The sequence below is a fragment of the Petromyzon marinus genome, chromosome 22, assembly GCF_048934315.1.
Source record: "Petromyzon marinus isolate PM22_M1 ecotype Great Lakes invasive population chromosome 22, UKy_Petmar_22M1.pri1.0, whole genome shotgun sequence".
Classification (NCBI taxonomy): domain Eukaryota; kingdom Metazoa; phylum Chordata; class Hyperoartia; order Petromyzontiformes; family Petromyzontidae; genus Petromyzon; species Petromyzon marinus.
Genome location: NC_133688.1, coordinates 8,008,672 through 8,027,311, shown reverse-complemented (window position 1 = coordinate 8,027,311; position 18,640 = coordinate 8,008,672). Strand labels below are relative to the sequence as shown.

The 18,640-nt window shown below is 48.5% G+C and overlaps 1 protein-coding gene across 2 annotated transcripts in view; it reads right to left on the bottom strand.

The window, feature by feature from the left end:
- DARS2 (aspartyl-tRNA synthetase 2, mitochondrial) overlaps nt 1–18,640 on the bottom strand; it is a 26,216-nt gene extending 7,576 nt beyond the window's left edge. The window contains exons 1-14 of one of the 2 annotated variants that reach the window (XM_032959128.2): nt 18,261–18,640; nt 14,056–14,155; nt 13,550–13,616; nt 12,715–12,816; nt 11,493–11,588; nt 10,909–11,032; nt 10,186–10,232; nt 9,129–9,235; nt 8,033–8,102; nt 6,513–6,692; nt 6,161–6,268; nt 4,918–4,980; nt 2,527–2,679; nt 151–375 (exon numbers count right to left, since the gene is read on the bottom strand). In XM_032959128.2, coding sequence (XP_032815019.1) covers nt 151–375; nt 2,527–2,679; nt 4,918–4,980; nt 6,161–6,268; nt 6,513–6,692; nt 8,033–8,102; nt 9,129–9,235; nt 10,186–10,232; nt 10,909–11,032; nt 11,493–11,588; nt 12,715–12,816; nt 13,550–13,616; nt 14,056–14,155; nt 18,261–18,465 — 1,647 coding nt within the window. In that variant the 5' untranslated portion in view covers nt 18,466–18,640. Of the gene's footprint in view, nt 1–150; nt 376–2,526; nt 2,680–4,917; nt 4,981–6,160; nt 6,269–6,512; nt 6,693–8,032; nt 8,103–9,128; nt 9,236–10,185; nt 10,233–10,908; nt 11,033–11,492; nt 11,589–12,714; nt 12,817–13,549; nt 13,669–14,055; nt 14,156–18,260 lie in introns of those variants that run through there. The other variant, XM_076068683.1, reaches the window with a different exon arrangement.

The window sequence follows — 18,640 nt, the reverse complement described above, 5'->3', positions numbered from 1 at the left end:
AGCAACATCGCCCCCTAGTGTGTAAACTTGGCAGCAGAAGCCTCCTGAAGCAAGAGTCTTGAGACTCAGTGAGGCTTTCCTGGGTTAATGGTATTTTACAAAAATACATTGAATAATACGTGGGTGTGCTTTGCAGAGGCTGGGACGTACATCCTGAGGCCTGGCGTAAATGAGGTCTGCGTCGTCTGGGTGTGGAGCTGTGAACGGGTGGTGAGCAGACTCCAGCGAGCCGCTGCTGCTATCTTCCTCTCGTGGCAGGAAGAGAGGGAAATCCACAACCCACAGGAAGCGCAAGTCCTTGGGGTTACGCAGCACCTGCCCCTTCGCTTCCAAGACGTTGGCACATTTCAGCCGCAGCTGTCCCAGCGCCAAACACTGCCGGGAGACGGAGACCAGAACGAGGGGCATAAACATGAATGACTGTGTCAGGTGGTGGCAGGTTTAATGTGTCGTTAAATCCGGCACCACCCGACACAGCCAACCAATTAGTAAGGTTTGTCACGTAAACAAAACATGCCAATTAGTAACGTTTGTTTACGTGACAAACCTTACCAATTGGCTGTCGGGAAGTGGTGAGTGTAATGACACATTTCCATTTACGCGATCTAACACAAAAAAACCCCTTACTAATTGGAATGTTTCGTTTAGTGACAAACTTTACTAATTGGCTGTGTCAGGTGGAAGCGTGTTTAACAACACATTTATATTTACACAATCGAACACAAAAAAACTTTTATGATGTATAATATTGGTCGCGAAAGCCTACTACGTGTTCATCTATTATTAGTCTAGCAGGCTTGGGTGTTTAGGCAAAGAGAACATAAAGCGGCTCGGGGAAATGAACATTCGTCATGAAAATAATTTGGTTGTGTTTGCTACGATTCCTCTTTGCTTCACGGCTATACTTAGTTGTCATGGTATTACTTTTGTCATTGGTGACCGACACGAGCCACACTTGTAAACTGAGACTATATCCTGCCCACTCGAGTTCTCACCCGGTTAAACAAAATATACTTGATACTTTATTTGTTGAAATATTGGTAAATACTGATATTCAAATATGATGAACAGACGCATCGGTTTTGTACCACGTGCAAATACTCAATTAAGAAATCTGCCAAACATTCAAATGGCCCTCTTGAAAAACCACTGTGACTCAGATAAATGTGAATGTCTACATCATAAGCGGCTGTTCAGTAAGTGCGCGAGTGAACTAGACCGCTCCACAAATCCCAATGACTGAGGAATTATTCGAAATCTTGTGCTATTTATCAGAATATTTATTTATTCTGGAAGAATCCGATGAGCTATAAAGCTATTTCACAGATGTCCAGTGGGGGCGGGTAACAACGTTACAACAAACAATAAAAAAACACGAGAGTAGTGCAAAGTACAAGAAAGGTTAACAAATCACCGAAACACAAACAAATACAACACTAAACCATCCCCAAACTTTCCCGAATCTCCCCCATTAACACAACTGACGTGCTTTCGTCCAGGGATGGAATTCCTTTCCAGCTCAGACCCCGCTTGCTTGCCCATCGCCACATAAATAAGCACTTGTTGTAACAGCTCTCTCGCTGGTTCAGCAGTTGCACTGCTGGATTATTTTTTCCGCCTGAGGACGACCGCTTGTGTTGCGATCGAAACGTTGTGATATATATTTTTGGTTTTATTTATCTTTACTTCTACCTACGTGACTTTACCGAAAGAACCAAAGAGTATGCATCCCCATACTACCAGGCAAAACCCTATGAGGTATTAACTTATTTTTGAGAAGTTAGAAAAGATCTTTGATGGATAATGCAACCAATTCGGCCAAATTATTAACAGCCCCTGCGCTGCTCATCTGCTCTACCATTTACAATTACCTTGCACACGCAACACAAGCCCACGTAAGAATTATACAACAGAAATGCGTGCATTCTGTCAGCATCAAGGAATTTACAATAAATGTTAAAACGATGAAATTGTGATGGAGAAATGTAAGGGCTAAATGAAGCTGAGCAGCGATTGTGGTCTCTAGGAGACACACGGTCAGTTGCTCACAAGCGGAGAGAGCGGGAGCTGGGGACCACCATCTCCGCCGCCTGGCTCAACACTGCCCCTGCAGCTTCACCGAAGAGCAAACCAGTCTCAATGCACTGAGTACGTCCACTCACTACAGCTGTCTAATTTAAACTAAAACACCCCACATCTCGTATGCAAGGTTTCACAACCACTTTTCTTTTGGGGGGGAGGGGGGCCTTGGCCGACACCCGTTAAATAAACCTGAGAACCTACTTTAACGTTGCATGGCTCCCCAAATTCAAACCGACAATCTCAGCAGCGCGGGCTCACTTGGCCATCGCCCCACCTCGGCCGAGGGCTTTTATAATCTTGGATTTAAATTCCAAACGTGCGGGTAAAGGCAGATCGCAACAGTCCAGCGCACGGTGGTTTGTCGCGTGGCACGAGATCATTTCCTACAGTTGCCAAACATTTTGATTCTACAGCTGGATTGTGCCAGACACGGCGAATACGTACCACAGAGTGTGTGTTTCCTGCAGCCACGATCACGACATCTCCTGGCTGAGCCCTGGTGAGTCGAGATATTTCCTCCTTCTCCGAACTCGATACAAACTTTGCCAAAGAAGACTTCCAAGTGCCGTCAGCGTTCACTGCTATCACATTCACCCTCTGCACAGACATGGGCATAAAAACCCAGAAAATAAAAATAATTCATTGCATGAGGATGATGATGATGTTCCAGAATGAGTTAGATTTCTTTTGTAAAGCACTTGTTTTTGCTCCAATTGTTACTTGGTTGTTTTTGCTTCGATTTTTATTCACTTCACAATTGTACTTGTGTTCACAATGTCTTTTATACTGGAAGAATCTGATGAGCTATAAAGCTCTTTTCCCAGACGTCCATTAGGGGCAGGTAAGAACGTTACAACAACAAAGAATACAATAACACGATAGGAGTGAAAAGTACAAGGTAAACAAATCACCCAAACACACACAAATACAACACTAAACCATCCCCATCCTACCAGATAAAGCCCACTGAGGTATCAACTTGTTTTTCAGAAGCGATCTGGCCACAAATGATAGCTCAACAAAGTCGGCCATCATTTGGACATTTATAGCACCTTGGTTGACCCAGGTCAGTCTTGCAAATTAAAACTCTATCCTGACACCTCGAATCCCCAGGTAATTAAACGAATTAACTTGAAATTTGAGGCATCGCACCTGATTGGCAGTGACGACATCACATTTATCCCTCTATTTAAGACCGAAACAGGAGGATTTCTCCACAACTCTGGCTGTCACCTTTGAGGCTGTCTTCTTGGTCTTCTGGTCCAACACCAGTGGAGACTAGGCTCTAAGAAAAGCCATCTCGGGTGTGGACCAATCAAATTCAAGGACAGTGCATATTATTATCAGAGTTGTCTCTTTTGTTTGCATTTTGACTGCTTGTGTTGTGGTTATTGCAAATATGATGCCTTGAATAAAGGTGTCAGTTTTTGTGCCAGTTAAAAGGGGTAAAACCTATTACTATTACTATGTGTTTTTTATTATTATTTTAATGTTTCCCTTCTACGTGACTTTACCGAAAGAACCAAGAAGATGAATCCCTGCAGTCACGAAAGCTTTAAATCGAAACTGATGAGGCTGGTTGTAATTACCGGGGAAATGCCACAGTACTCGAATTGTAAATTTACTCTCAAGCACACACAACCGGTGTGCTGAACTAGTAACGAATTGGCATGTTTTTTTGCGTAACGAACCTTACTAAATGGCTGTGTCAAGCGGTAGCAAGTTTAACGACATTTATACCTACGTGATCTAACCCAAAAAAACCCCTCTATTGTGGACCCATTGATGGCAGATGGCAAAAAAACATCCCAACATAGGACCACAGAGCTTGGGAAATTGGTGGCGCCGGTTCTGGCCGCCTTCCTGCCCGCCCGCCCGCCCGCGGTTTCCCATGCCCCCGTGTGAAACTGCGCGCATCACAAATTCAACGGAGTTTTGATCTACAGTTTGCATGACACCACCACCATATACAAATAAAACCCCACTAACGTAAACATTAACCTTCATGTGGATTCACACATCTCAGAGTGCCCAACTTCCCTTGCTCTTGTAATCCCGGTACACTATGAGCTGCAAGCAGAACCGATTCGGGCTTCTTAATTTTAACTGATTTGGCGGAGATGACATTTTATTGATGAAAATGCATTTACTTCAGTTTTGCTGTGAAGGAAGTGTTTTTACATTGTTTTTATAGCTTTATTTTGGTGATTTCGAAAATGTTTTGGTTTAGCCATATCTGTTTGTTGTAGTAGAGTTAGACTGTATAACTTTAATCTAAATTGTCTTATGGTTGTTATTGTTTGACATGCATCCCACTGGGATTTTTGCACACAGCATTGATATACGGTGTTTTTCCTGGAAGACTTTGCTGTTTTTTCCTGGATTTTTCTGTTGCGCGTAGTCACTTTAAGATGTTTCTTGTTCATGTTTTTGTTTGTTGCGGTTGCACCCGATTCAAGAGCCGAATGGCTCACAGGGCTATACCTAACAAATTCAACTAAAACTGAAAACTAAACTCAGGTACAGGTGTTGATGGCAAAATAAATGAACCTTTGTACTGGTCGCCTTTTGATGTTCTCTGGTCAAACACTGGTGAGACTAGGCCATAAAGAAGGCTGTCTCTGGTGTAGGCCGATCAGTTTCAAAGACAATGCAATTATATTATAAGAGCGTGTTTGTTTGCATGTTTTGTTGCCACAAGTACCGTGTTTGGTTCAAGCAGACTTGATGCCTTGCAACAGCGGTGTTTGAACATCTTAACACCTCCTGTTATATTGACAGAAAGGGTAACAGCTATTCTCATTTTTCATCATGAATTAACCTTTTTGTTAGTACCTGGCCAAACTGGCTCTGCGCCGTATCCATGAACATTTCAAGATCTTTACGGTTCAGGAAATCCTGCAAAACAAACATGAAATACCAAATGTTAATAATTATTCTGTGAGTGAATCAGAAACAAGATTTTTAGGATAGGCCACGTAATGATCTGGCCAAATCTGTGTTGTGAAGACCCTCCAACACATGACAACAGCAAAAGCAAAATAAACTCTCACGGGTTACAAACGTTTAAGAGCGCACCAATTATGATTGTGTCAGCTGCCAGCCGGTTATTGTAAGAGCAATTTTCAAAACCACATTTAGCAGCTGTGGGATATATTTGAGTGCATGTGTAAATGTCACTCCTGACACGTACATGAGAGGAACAAGTGAGGTACAGGGACAAATAAACATTGAAACTCCTCTCTACAATTGCATTGCTTAAAAATTAAACCGTGATGTGTTCATTTCCATAAGATTGTCTGTGTGTGCATGTGAGAGTGTAAATGCGGCGGGCATGGTGCTGGCCACCCACCCCCTCGTGTGCCGTGCCAGCCTTAGTAGGTGCTCGCTAACAGCACTTGCCCCAAAAGTATGTTAAGGTTATATGAGGGATCTTTGTCTCTGTTGTGTTCACAGTTTCTGCATCTACCAGTCACGGTGGCGAAATGTTGACTCGCTCGCCTGGTATGCAGGAGGTCGTGGGTTCGATCTCAAGCCTGACGCCTGCTGTATATTTGGAGTTTGCGTGTTCTCCCCTTCATCTCGTGTTTTTTTTCAATGGTCCTCCGGTTTTTCCCTCCACATTTAGAACTTGCGTTTCGAGTATTTGGCTGCTATACATTTCCACATGATAAGTCACTTTATTGGGCTATTATTTGTGACCAGGTCGCTTCTGAAAAAGAGCTAGATAGCTCAGTGGGCCTTAACTGCTCAAATAAAAAGTTTAGTTTAGTCATCTCAGTCAATCAACCCATGGCACCTGAGGTCTATCCCATGACCTCCTGCCAGCGGGCGTTCGACACTTCACGTGGCCTTAACATGCACATGGCCTAGCACAAGCGCCGTGGTGACGTCACCCTCACTTCGTGGCAAAAAGCGGTTGTTGTTATGTGTGTGTGTGAGAACGCACGTGTGTGGACATGAGTAATGACAGACTTAAAGCGGTTCTCGACAGCCCCAAATTTCTCACGGAATTTTTACACAATTTCATAAGCGTAACGCTCGTGTGGCACGACAGCAAGGACAAGTTGTAGCTTACGCTGCCGCCCGGCACACGCAGGGCACGTGCGCTGCACTCCTTCCCTGCCAGTGCCGCTTGCAAGAAGGAGATCTGGGTGCTGCGCAGAGCTTCACTGATGTTCACCAACTGCTCAATGGACACCAAATAAAACAACACCGGCTAAAGGTGACTCTAGACGATAACACAAACGACGAGAAATATTACACATTTGTAGTGATCCAATTTTTAGTGACCAAAGTTGTGCAGTTTTTAAAAAATGAACGTGTGCATGATACCAGGTCACCCTTTTCACGTGCCTCCGTGGGTTTATTTCATTGCTGGGGTTAAATTAAGGATAGGACAAAGCAGGCACGAGAGTTCTGCAACTGACCTGCATGTCGAATCTGGTATCGGGCTTGTCGGTGCCATATAGCGTGATGGCCTGCTGGTACGTAAGCGCGGGGAACGGAGGTGCCGTGCCCATCAAGCCCCTGGGCAAACTGTGCACCAGCAGGCCCTCCACCAGCCTCTGAATGTCTTGCTGCTCCACGAATGACATCTCGATGTCCACCTGCCCAAAACAGACATTTGTGCCCATGAGGTTTCAATCAGCCACATGACCTTCTGGGAGTGAATAATTTCAGAACCATTGGTTTAATACAAGCAAACTCCTCACTGGTTTTGATAATCAGTGTCTCATCAGCAAATCAGGCTTGCTTGTGTCGTGACTGACTCAGAGACACTAAGAGTAGGAGGCACTGTTTATTAACAGCCTTAACAGTTCACACTTCGTAACTACAGCTCCCAGTCAGGACAACTGGCAGACTGCCTGACTGACGACGCCGAGAAGGTGAAGACGGAGACGGCGACGAAGATTCCATCAGCACGACAAAATCCCACTCCAAACGACAGCCCCGAGCTCTTGCTCGGGGTCCCCTTTTATGCCCCCAGCGTGGCCTCGCTCCGCCCCGGCCACGCCCCTTCTCTAGAACCTACCAGCGGGTTCCCGGGCTTCCCCCACGTACCTTTCCCCTACATCCCTCTCTCTGGTCTATCACGTGACCTGCTGTCAGTCAGGGCTGCTGTAACTGCAGATCCCCTTCCCTGCCAGCAACAAGCGCTATGCTGTTAAGTGACCGATTCTATGTCACTACACTTGAACCAATATTGATGAACTGACAGAAAGCTGGTATGCAAGGATCCTCTCTGTTAGACATGAGTTCCATAGAAAACAAATACAACAGGTGACACCAAAGAACTTCATATTTTCAAAGAAGATGAGCAGCACCTGGATTTACAAGTTCTAGTTTATTGTATGTTGAACTTATTTTGTAATGTACATAGCCAACCGTGCTAATTGGAGGTACGGGGGAAGGACAACAAACAAAAAGCAGTTCTAATGAAGTTTTCAATCTACATTTAAAAGTGCATAGCTCCAGTAGCTTCCTAATATCGAAAGAGCGATCCAGACGGCCGCAGAAGCGCATCTGAAAGTGAACGATGCAGTGACCGTCCTTGGTCGATGGCCAGCAGCCAAAAGCCGCTACGAGGATGACCGGAGTTTGCCTGATGGTTTATGCTCCTTGATGGGATCAACAAGGTCTTGTGGTTCATTTGTGGCAAGCACTTGCGACCTTATAATGTTGCGACCTTGTAATGTATTCACTGGGCAACCAGAAGCGAATGCAGCTAACAGTCGAGGACTGCTGCTGCTGCTGAACGTCCGTGGACCCAGTGGCCTCCGTAAAGGGGCTGATGGCATGAAAAGTCTGAAGAGTCTTGTGTCGGTGAGGCTCATGTCATACCTCAAAGGCCCAATATTTAAGAGTGACATTGGCAAGACACACAAGGTAAATATTGTCAAACTAAAGATAACCCTTTTTGTATACAAGGCATTGATTTTGGATTCACCTGTGTGAACTCGGGCTGCCGGTCCGGTTTTGAGCCTTCATCTCTGTAGCACCTTGCGATCTGGAAATACCTTCACACCGCATGACGCAAATGGACAGCGAGCAGGGACACCGCGGCATGCGTTCAGTTGCAGTCGACAGCGCCCAATGGGCAGCAACACCCCCGTGGTGTCCGCAGCCACGAGGTTTTAGTTGCCACCGAGGGACTGGTAAGCACCGACACAGAGCACCCGACTCAAAGAGCCACGACTTTAATATCCCACCTGGGCACCCCCCCCCCCCACCCATCCCTGCAGGGTTGGTACAATGGAGTGCCACTCTTTGGGAGTCGTCAACAGTTATCCCATCAGGAGGGCAGCCCCGGCCATGAAAATGTGAAGTTTACTTCACTAGCCCATGGGCACTTTAACCAGTCACTCTCTTGTAACCGGGCACGAGCCACTGGCCATAAAAGCGTCTTTGTAATGCAGGTTACAAAGCAAGCGCAACACACAGTCCAACCCGGTCAAACACCGCAAGACAGGAAGTATAAATGTTAAACACGTACATTAGGGGTGACACTTTGAGCAATGACTCGTCTTCATAGCACATGCTATGAAGAAGGGCCGATTGCCTGAAACGTCACGTGTTTAATATTTCATTGTACAGTAAATCCTTGGATTGCGAGTAACTTGGTCTGCGAGTGTTTTGCAAGATGAGCAAAATTTTTAAATACATTTTAATTTGATAAACGAGCGAGGTCTTGCAATACGAGTAGTACGTATACGCTTTGTCTGCCGAGCATCACGTGATCACAACTGATATACGAGTGCTTTGATATACGAGTGCTTTGGATTACAAACACGTTTCCGGAACGAATTATGCTTGCAATCCAAGGTTTTACTGTATATTTATTAATGAATGCGTCGAGTTTATTTATATATATACAAATATACATAAACATTTATATATATTGGTGCTCGTGCACCACCGCCAGCGCAGCATTGCCATGCGCTCATTTGAGAAACGACGTTGACAGGCTTTGATGATTTACTCAAAAACGGACGCCAGCACCGCGCGAGCAGCGGCCGAGAGTTCCCGGTGTGGGCAGCGCGCACCTGTCGATCCCCCCCACCATGAGCAGCTGCTTGAACTGCTGGGGGCTCTGCGGCAGGCAGTAGAAGCGGCCGGGCTCCCGGGACGGCACCACGAATTCCTTCGCCCCCTGCGCCAGGCAGCGTGCAAGCGAGCGGGCGAACCGTACGTACAGGTTTGCGCTCGACACAAAGGTAAGCACTCGCATCCTTGTGCGCAATGGAGGTCACACAATAACTAAGCGAGTGATTCGCCTCCTTCACACATCAGTCCCTCCGCGTAAAGAAATAAAAGAGTGATTAACGCACCACATCAGCTGCATGACCTACTGGGGGTGCATAATGTGAGAAGCGTTTATTCAACACAAGAAAGCTCTGGACTGGTTTCAACATTCAGTGCCACACCAGGAGAGTCAGGCTTAGTCTGAACCAATGCTGGTGAACTGCCAGATGTTTACAGGCAAGGCCGCTCCATGTTAGATATGGGCCGTAGGTCAACACAAAACCATTTAGCACATAAAACAGGTCTAAAGTTAGCTTGTGTTGAACCAATGCTAAATATAATGCACTCCCAGCAGACTGTGTGGCTGTGTAATATGTATTTATTTACGTGGAGGGACAGGTATGGCGGACGTTCATCACAAATAAAGGGCGCGGCTTTCCTGGTGCCGAAAACGAAGGGTGGAGACGTTTCCGGCGACTCGCCCTCATCTTATTGATGTGCGGTCACTCCTCGCTTCACGTCAGCCCGTCTACCATTGTTTCGCTACAAGGCCGCCGATCAACTACGACCCACATACGCATTTAACGTCACGTGGTCTCGCTCAGACGTCGCTGCCAGTGGGCACAAAGGGATGGCGGTGAACTTAAACTTTGCCGTGGACTGTTCCCAGTCAAGTCAACAAGAATGTGATTCAGTTATTTTTCTCATTACGAGCTTGTAAACCTCACAACACGACTAATATAATTAACTCCTTACCCTGTTAATGTCGAGGTGACCCCTATTGTCACAACGGATATGCATCGAAGGCAAAATATTTACGACCAAAATAAGTAGGTTCCCGTCGAGTTGAGGACTCACCCCCGGTGTTCTCTTGAATAACGTCGGAGTTTCCACGTCCACAAAACCTAGGTGGAGAGATCTCCATTCCGTCACAGCCACAAGCAACTCCCCCGTAACACAAGCGGACTCGCAACACGCCAATAACACCAATACCAATCCCGAAACAAACGCTCACCACTAAGTGACGGTGATGTCACCACATCGTAAAAACCAAAATTCTGGCAAAAATATTTTTCCAAACAATTATCCAATGACTATATAACCCACTAACTTGAAGAGGTTATCACATAATTCATTGTTTATTGCCCACATCAATATATTGGAAGCACTAAGGTGATGCCACCTCAAGCAGGTAATACCAACAAGCGAGATAAAGATAAACCACTTTGATGAGCTATCATTTATGGCCAGATCACTTCTGAAAAAGATTTATATAACTCAGTGGGGCTTATCTCGTAAATTAAAACATTGTTAAGTTTATATATGTGGTCTGGATTCGTTAAATAATACATTTAATTCACACCAGCGACAGGCGTTACGTGTCGTAACGGATTGGCGTCGAACTATGACCCACACACCGAACGAAGAGTTTGCTTTCACTCAAGATTCAAATGCGCCGAGATTGACGGAATGTGTCGGTGCACCTGCGAGATGGTTCCACATTCAAGCAGCTCTGCGTATGGTCGAGAAGCGGCTGGAAGGCCCCGCTGAGATCGCTCGCCAAGCCCCATGCATATTTACCGTGGATGTTGCAGAGGTAATCCCGCATCCTCATCACCATGTCCGAGCGCGTCCTCAGGTTGTGTTGCATCTGACTGCTGCGCAAATCCAAGTAGCGGTACTTCATTCTCAATGCTTCCGATTTCTGTGACACAAAAATGAGCAGTTAACAAAGACAACATCGACTTATTTTTCTTTAAATACGTAATGGTTAAGTTAAAGGTGTCATGAAAAATGGGTCAAAACCATTTCCTGTGGCCTCCACCTTCACATTCTCCAGAGTAACAACCAAGATGTCCAGAAAATGTGTATTGGCATAAAAGGCTGGCCCTGCTAGTGTGACACTCATGTTGCAACCAGTCAAGAACTTGCTTGCATTAAACCAATGCTGCTGAAATTATGCACTCCCAAATCGGCGGTGCGGCTGATGGGATGAGTAAAAAAATTACTTTGATGTGGATACGTGAAGGTGTCATGTCTGCTCGTTTGTGCCTTGTGCCTTGTGATCATTGCAAGGCAGGACGGGACAGAATCGTGTATCGTTGTCTGCCATTTATATCAACGGGACGAATAGGTAAACAACGGCGTGCAGGTGTCGGAGAGACCTTCGTAAAGTCATGTATTTCGAAGGGGAGAGTCTTGCTGCGGTTGAGAAGGCGCGCCCCCTGTACCTCCACCTCCACCGCCCCTGTCGCCATGTTCTGTCACAAACGGCGCGGTGCCTCCGTTACCTCGCTCCACGAGCCTCACACCGCGCGATTGTTCGAAGAGTAAAGGCAATCGTGACCAAACATTCAAGCATTTCACATCAACGTGGTCACTCTAGCACTCTTGTTAGTTGGCACTCAGAGAAGTGTGAACAGTAGAAATGCAGATACCGGAGACATAAACATGTTAAGTCATGGGGTGGTAAGTCAAACCATTCAAGGACGCCATTGACAGCAAAACCCACACAGAAGTAGCAGCAGAATTGCCCATCGGAGCCACCACAAAGCAACCGGCTGTGGCCATAGCAAGAGACTTGAATGCATAGGGAGGTTTCGTTCTGCGGAAACCCTTACTCGCCTACAGGCAACAGTAATCAAAATCCAACACCTTCTGTGACTTGTGATAAACCCGGCACAACAGGAGAATGCGTGTAGGCTTGGGAATCCCCATACTCTAGAAGTGAGTCCTCTCCATATGCAGGCTCCCGGAGGCACAAGGTAGCAGTGAACATTCATGACTGTGCTGTACAGAATAAGAACAAAACTGGTCTACAGTTGTCTCTTCGCTTCACTGCTGCCTAAAGGGACACGCACATTATCAACACTTTTGAGTTGGTGGTCTAGACAAAACTATGGTCGGACAAATCAGCTATTTTGAGCTGGTGGTCTGCACAAGGCTGAGAGCATTGCACATCTGATGTGGTGGTCACATGGCAAATGCGCATGGTGTATGGACGGACGTCGCGCCTCCATGCTGCGTGTGAGCAGCACCTGTGCGTGCCGCCACTGATGTTTGTGTCCGAGGTGCACACATTCTCCTCCCGCGATGGGGTTTCCCACCGTGTACACAGAGGGCTGGGTTTGGATCATGAGTACGGATCTAGAAGTGTATTAGACAGACACACCATCCAGTCTGCAATTTGAACGAATATATACTAAGGACACCTGCCAATACATTCAACATGTTGTAATTATGCGAATTACTTATTTGTCAGAAGGGAAAGACACGTGATTCGACGCTGCGGAGAGAAATAACGACACCTTTGCACGGGTTCTCAGGTTATGTTTTTCCCGTGGATTTGCTTTTCCTGACAGAGGGAACGCGTGCTGCAAGACTCACGGGGTTGCTCTGCCCAGGCGGACGACGGAGAACGACGCCGCTGACACTCACCACTGACTCCACGGGCACCTCAAACAGGCACAGCCTGAGGGCTGAGAATGCCTGCAAAACACATTTGCAACACATCGCATTGTTAGAAAATGCAAACGGAAACCCATCATACCAGCAGTCATCTGCGTGGCCTCAACGTCACGCTAACTGATAAGAGGCAGAATGGCTAAACGTCACTGTAACAACAAGTGCAATACAGTTGGTTATTGATTATTCGGCATGCTCTCATCAGGCTTCCAACATTATCCGGCGGTCCCGGACCAATCTGGCGAAACCGGAAAAAAATACTCCAAAGGCTGTAACTAGTCTGGCGATCAGCACTGTGTGTGTGACCAAAAAAAAGTAGCTATGCTTGATTTTAGTGTCAAATATTATGCATAGTACATTATACACTAAATACAAATTCCACTATTAAAATACTGCACGTATATACATCACCCCATGCAGAGTCTTCAAGATTGAAGTGGTATGGTATAGTAAATACAGTAGCTTTTTAAAGTAGGATGTTTATTTGTCTATTTGTATGTTTATTTATGCCAATGGCATGTAGTAAACAAATTGAAAACACTAAAAACCATATACACAACATCTAAAAACATGTCATGCAAGAATGTGCAAAAATAAGCAATTTTAAATAATGATGATGAGTAATTATCTGGCATTTTTTAAAATCTCGTACCCTTCCCCCCCAAAGCTACCAGATAACTGATGATCTCCTGTATTTAGTAGTGACAAGAGCTGAAATTAATCTATTTAATGCACAATCACATCTTGTGTGGCTCACCTCTCCCTCGGGTACCACCAGCTGGGTCAGTCCTTGGAAATCCCTCAGCACCACAAACTGTGCGTTTCTGTTCAATGCAACACCCACGATGAAGACAAGCCATCCACCCATACCGTGAGCTGTCACCAGGCAACAGTCGCAACAACAGAGCTGTTATGCTATCCTTACCTAGTTTAGAGATTCACATTTAGTTTGTTAAACACAGATGATGCAAAACGATCAGCCTTGTAAATCGAGTCCTCAACATGGGTGGAGCGATCAACGGGCGACGTTCAGAGAAACCACGGTAGTAGCGATGATGCATGATAAGGAGGTGACTGACCACCGGGGTAAGTGACTTAAGTAAATTAGTGAGTGTCGGTTCATCAGTCAACCTGACGGAACACGCTCAAGTCGTTTTCAGAAAGGTGAAACACGCACGACAGGGTGGAACATTACGTGAAGAGCCAAAGTTTCCTCGAAGCTACTGGTGCTCGTTTGAAGCAGTGGCACTTGCTGCTACTCACCTCTGGTACTGAATCCAACCGAACAGAGTGACCTCCTGACCCACGTGCTCCAAGCCCAGCTCGCCGCATGTATGTGTCCGTCTCAAGAAGCTGTTGACGCCTGCAGGTTCAGTAGCAGACACAAGCTGCGTACATTTCTATACAATTCACATCAGTGGTTTTTTGCTCAAATGAGCATTTAGGTGGGGGGCTCATCCCCTGTATAGAGCCCTGAGCAAGTGGTGGAAATGACATATTCCTATGGTGAGAGAAAGTTTATCCAAATTACCATCACTGTAGAACAACGATGTGACGATAAAAGTTACAAATTCCAAACGAGGCAGGCAAGGCAAACGGGCTCTCACCGAGGCTACACAATCACCAGGAGATATTTTTTTCCAAAATGTGCTTGGAGTAATAAATGCATGAAGATCATTATAATGTAATTTATTTTTCTATAGGGCGCTCACTCAAGGCGCTTGACATAAGTTGACAAAACGACAATTTAATGTAGGTGACAGGTGCGTTACTCTACGTGATTTGAGGAACCAGTGGCAGCGTTTGAGGTGAAAGTGTTCATCAACAGCCCAGACATCACTGATGATGTAGTAATTTTAAGAGCCAATAGTAATTAACTCGAGAACACGACCGAATAAATTAACGAAGGCTCAAGTTATATGATGGGGTTCAAGATAAATATGGGCAAAACCTGATACAATGAGTTCACTGGACATTCATAAAATGATAATTTAGTCGAAACCTGGAGTGTCTAAAATAACCACGCGCTCTGTGTGTGCGCGAGTACATGGGAGAGAGTGTGCGTGGGAGGGTGTGTGCGTGACTACATGGGAGAGTGTGAGCGTGGGAGGGTGTGTGCGTGACTACATGGGACAGTGTGTGTGGTGCCATGGCCGCAGAGCAACTCTGCAAGTTTCCCGACTCCCCCCTGGCCCCCACACTGAGCAACCATACGCAGCGCACACACGGAGTGTCCTGGCAGGGGATTGCCTGGCATAACGTGTTTTAATCCGAAGGATCCCTAGGAGGAAAGTCCCACGGTTTCCCGGTGCCAGGAGATTGGCCGACCCTCGCAGGACAGGTCACATTGCGGTGCCCCTGAGTTGGCATTAAATTGTATGGGTGCAAAACAAGGTGCACCGGGCCAGCCATAATGAGTCTTGCACGACATCGGGAGGGGCGGGGGTGGAATATTAAGCGAGCAGAGCAGAACATGAGGTCAGGGGATCGCAGCGCCATGACCTCCCCCGGCCCCAAACAGGGTGTGCATTCGCCAGCCGGACGTCCGTCAAGATTAACCAGGATGAGTCAGAATGGATAGACAATGGCTCGCAGAAGTAACCGTTGCAGCGCTCCATGTAAGGGAAGAATATGAACGATAATCACAGGTAGGCGCACGATTGGCCGTGCAGGATGACGTGAGCCTGGGTATTTGAAATCAGGGGGGATAAAAAGAGGAGCCTGGGACCGTTCAGATCAGATCTTGTCTTCAACCTCTTGGCTGCCAAAACCCACTCCCTGCCGTCCTGCCCTCTCGAGCTGCTCGCAGCATCTGTGTGATGCCAGCGTGTGACGCCACGAGGCAGTGATAGGTAAAGTTTTCTTTCGTCCTCCTCCCTCCAACTCTCACAGCGTCCGTGCGACGCCGTGAGTACAGCTGCGAGGTATGTGCTAGGGTGTCTGAGTACCTAGGGACTTGGGCAGCAGTAGGCTAGACTCTGCTCGCAAAATATTCCCTCCGGGCAGTGCGGGGTTTGCGCCGACAATAAAAGTTAGTACAGAGGATAGGCGTGGTCTCTGTGATTCATGTGTGGAGCGACCGCGTGAGAGAATGTACGGCGAGAGTGAACGTGGAGCCGCAGTGTGAGCGCGCGTTGAGGCATTCGCTCGCAGGTGTAAGCGCGAGCGTGCCGCTGTGTGCTGTGTTAGCGAGAACTGTGGTCTCCGCGGGTGTGTGGGTGAACTCCGTGCGGCGGTGAGCCAGCAGTACAGCGATGTCCCTCAGAGGGGGCCGGCAGGACCCGACCGACGCGGATGAGGAGGGAGCGGCAGGGGCGGACGTCGCGCCCCACCTGCCGAGCGAGGGCAGTGAGGTGGACGTCGGGCCGCACATATGTGCGTGGGAGGGTGTGTGCGTGACTACATGGGAGAGTGTGTGCATGACTACATGGGAAAGTGTGTGCGTGGGAGGGTGTGTGCTTGAGTACATGGGAGAGTGTGTGAGTGGGAGGGTGTGTGCTTGAGTACATGGGAGAGTGTGTGAGTGGGAGGGTGTGTGCATGACTACATGGGAGTGTGCATGACTACATGGGAGGGTGTGTGCGTGGGAGGGTGTGTGCATGACTACATGGGAGAGTGTATGCGTGGGAGGGTGTGTGCGTGACTATATGGGAGTGTGCGTGGGAGGGTGTGTGCATGACTACATGGGAGTGTGTATGCGTGGGAGGGTGTGTGCGTGACTACATGGGAGTGTGCGTGGGAGGGTGTGTGCGTGACTACATGGGAGTGTGCGTGGGAGGGTGTGTGCTTGAGTACATGGGAGAGTGTGTGCATGACTACATGGGAGAGCGAGTGCGTGGGAGAGTGTATGCGTGACTACATGGGAGTGTGTGTGGGAGGGTGTGTGCATGACTACATGGGAGAGTGTGTGGGAGGGTGTGTGCATGCGTACATGGGAGAGTGTGTGCGTGGGAGGGTGTGTGCGTGGGAGGGTGTGTGCATGACTACATGGGAGAGTGTGTGCGTGACCACATGGGAGAGTGTGTGCGTGGGAGGGTGTGTGCATGAGTACAGGAGAGAGTGTGTGCGTGGGAGGGTGTGTGCGTGACTACATGGGAGTGTGCGTGGGAGGGTGTGTGCTTGAGTACATGGGAGAGTGTGTGCATGACTACATGGGAGAGCGAGTGCGTGGGAGAGTGTATGCGTGACTACATGGGAGTGTGTGTGGGAGGGTGTGTGCATGACTACATGGGAGAATATGTGCGTGGGAGGGTGTGTGCATGACTACATGGGAGTGTGTGTGGGAGGGTGTGTGCATGACTACATGGGAGAGTATGTGCGTGGGAGGGTGTGTGCGTGACTACACGGGAGTGTGTGTGGGAGGGTGTGTGCATGAGTACATGGGAGAGTGTGTGGGAGGGTGTGTGCATGCGTACATGGGAGAGTGTGTGCGTGACCACATGGGAGAGTGTGTGCGTGGGAGGGTGTGTGCATGAGTACAGGAGAGAGTGTGTGCGTGGGAGGGTGTGTGCATGACTACATGGGAGAGTGTGTGCGTGGGAGGGTGTGTGCGTGACTACATGGGAGTGTGTGTGCGTCGGAGGGTGTGTGCGTGACTACATGGGAGTGTGCGTGGGAGGGTGTGTGCGTGACTACATGGGAGAGTGAGTGCGTGATTACATGGGAGTGTGCGTGGGAGGGCGTGTGCGTGACTACATGGGAGAGTGTGTGGGAGGGTGTGTGCGTAACTACATGGGAGAGTGTGTGCGTGGGAGGGTGTGTGCGTGACTACATGGGAGTGTGCGTGGGAGGGTGTGTGCATGCGTACATGGGAGAGTGTGTGCGTGGGAGGGTGTGTGCATGAGTACAGGAGAGAGTGTGTGCGTGGGAGGGTGTGTGCATGAGTACATGGGAGGGAGTGTGCGTGACTACATGGGAGAGTGTGTGCATGGGAGGGTGTGTGCGTGACTACATGGGAGAGTGTGTGCATGGGAGGGTGTGTGCATGAGTACAGGAGAGAGTGTGTGCGTGGGAAGGTGTGTACGTGACTACATGGGCCATGAACCACCTTCAGTGCAGCACGCAACCGTGAATTATCGTTTCGATTGCAAGTCCCTGGCTGGCTCCAGTGAAGGCGAGAATATGCGGCAGGGTGCAGGATGAGTCGGCACGACACTCATGGGCAGATCAGCGCCGCCTCGCGCTCGTTTAGAAAGGGCCTCTCACGATAGTCACAACCACAATCGCACACACAGGGGAAACACCACCCCACACACACAGGGGAAACACCACCCCCCACACACACAGGGGAAACACCACCCCACACACACAGGGGAAACACCCCCCTCCCCACACACACACAGGGGTAACACCCCCCCCACACACACACAGGGATAACCCGGCACACACAGGGGTAACCTCACGCATCTGTCAACCTCCATCCCTAACCTGTCACCCCTCATATCTCCGATCTCACCTCACACCCTCACCTTTTTGCGTGGTCGCCTCGGCGGTGCTGCTGCAGCTGCTGCAGTGCAAGCTGAAGGCCGCGGTCTGAGCCCAGCCACGCGGGGCTCCCGCGTGTGCGGCCAGGACCCTCAGCCCGGTCCCCGCGGGGCGCCTCGCCCTGCACGCGCTCCGCGCGCTGGGCTTAGGCAGCCTCGCGGCGACCCAACGGCGGAGTGCGGCGAGCATCGCGCTCAGCCTCGCACAGCTCCTCACCACAGCCACACAGCCTCGCACAGCTCCTCAGCACAGCCTCGCACAGCTCCTCACCACAAAGCTCCACACCACAGCTCCACAGGCACCGTGCCACCTCTGAGCCCTTCGGGCGCCTCGCGTGACCCCCACGCCACCCCCCTCCCATGTG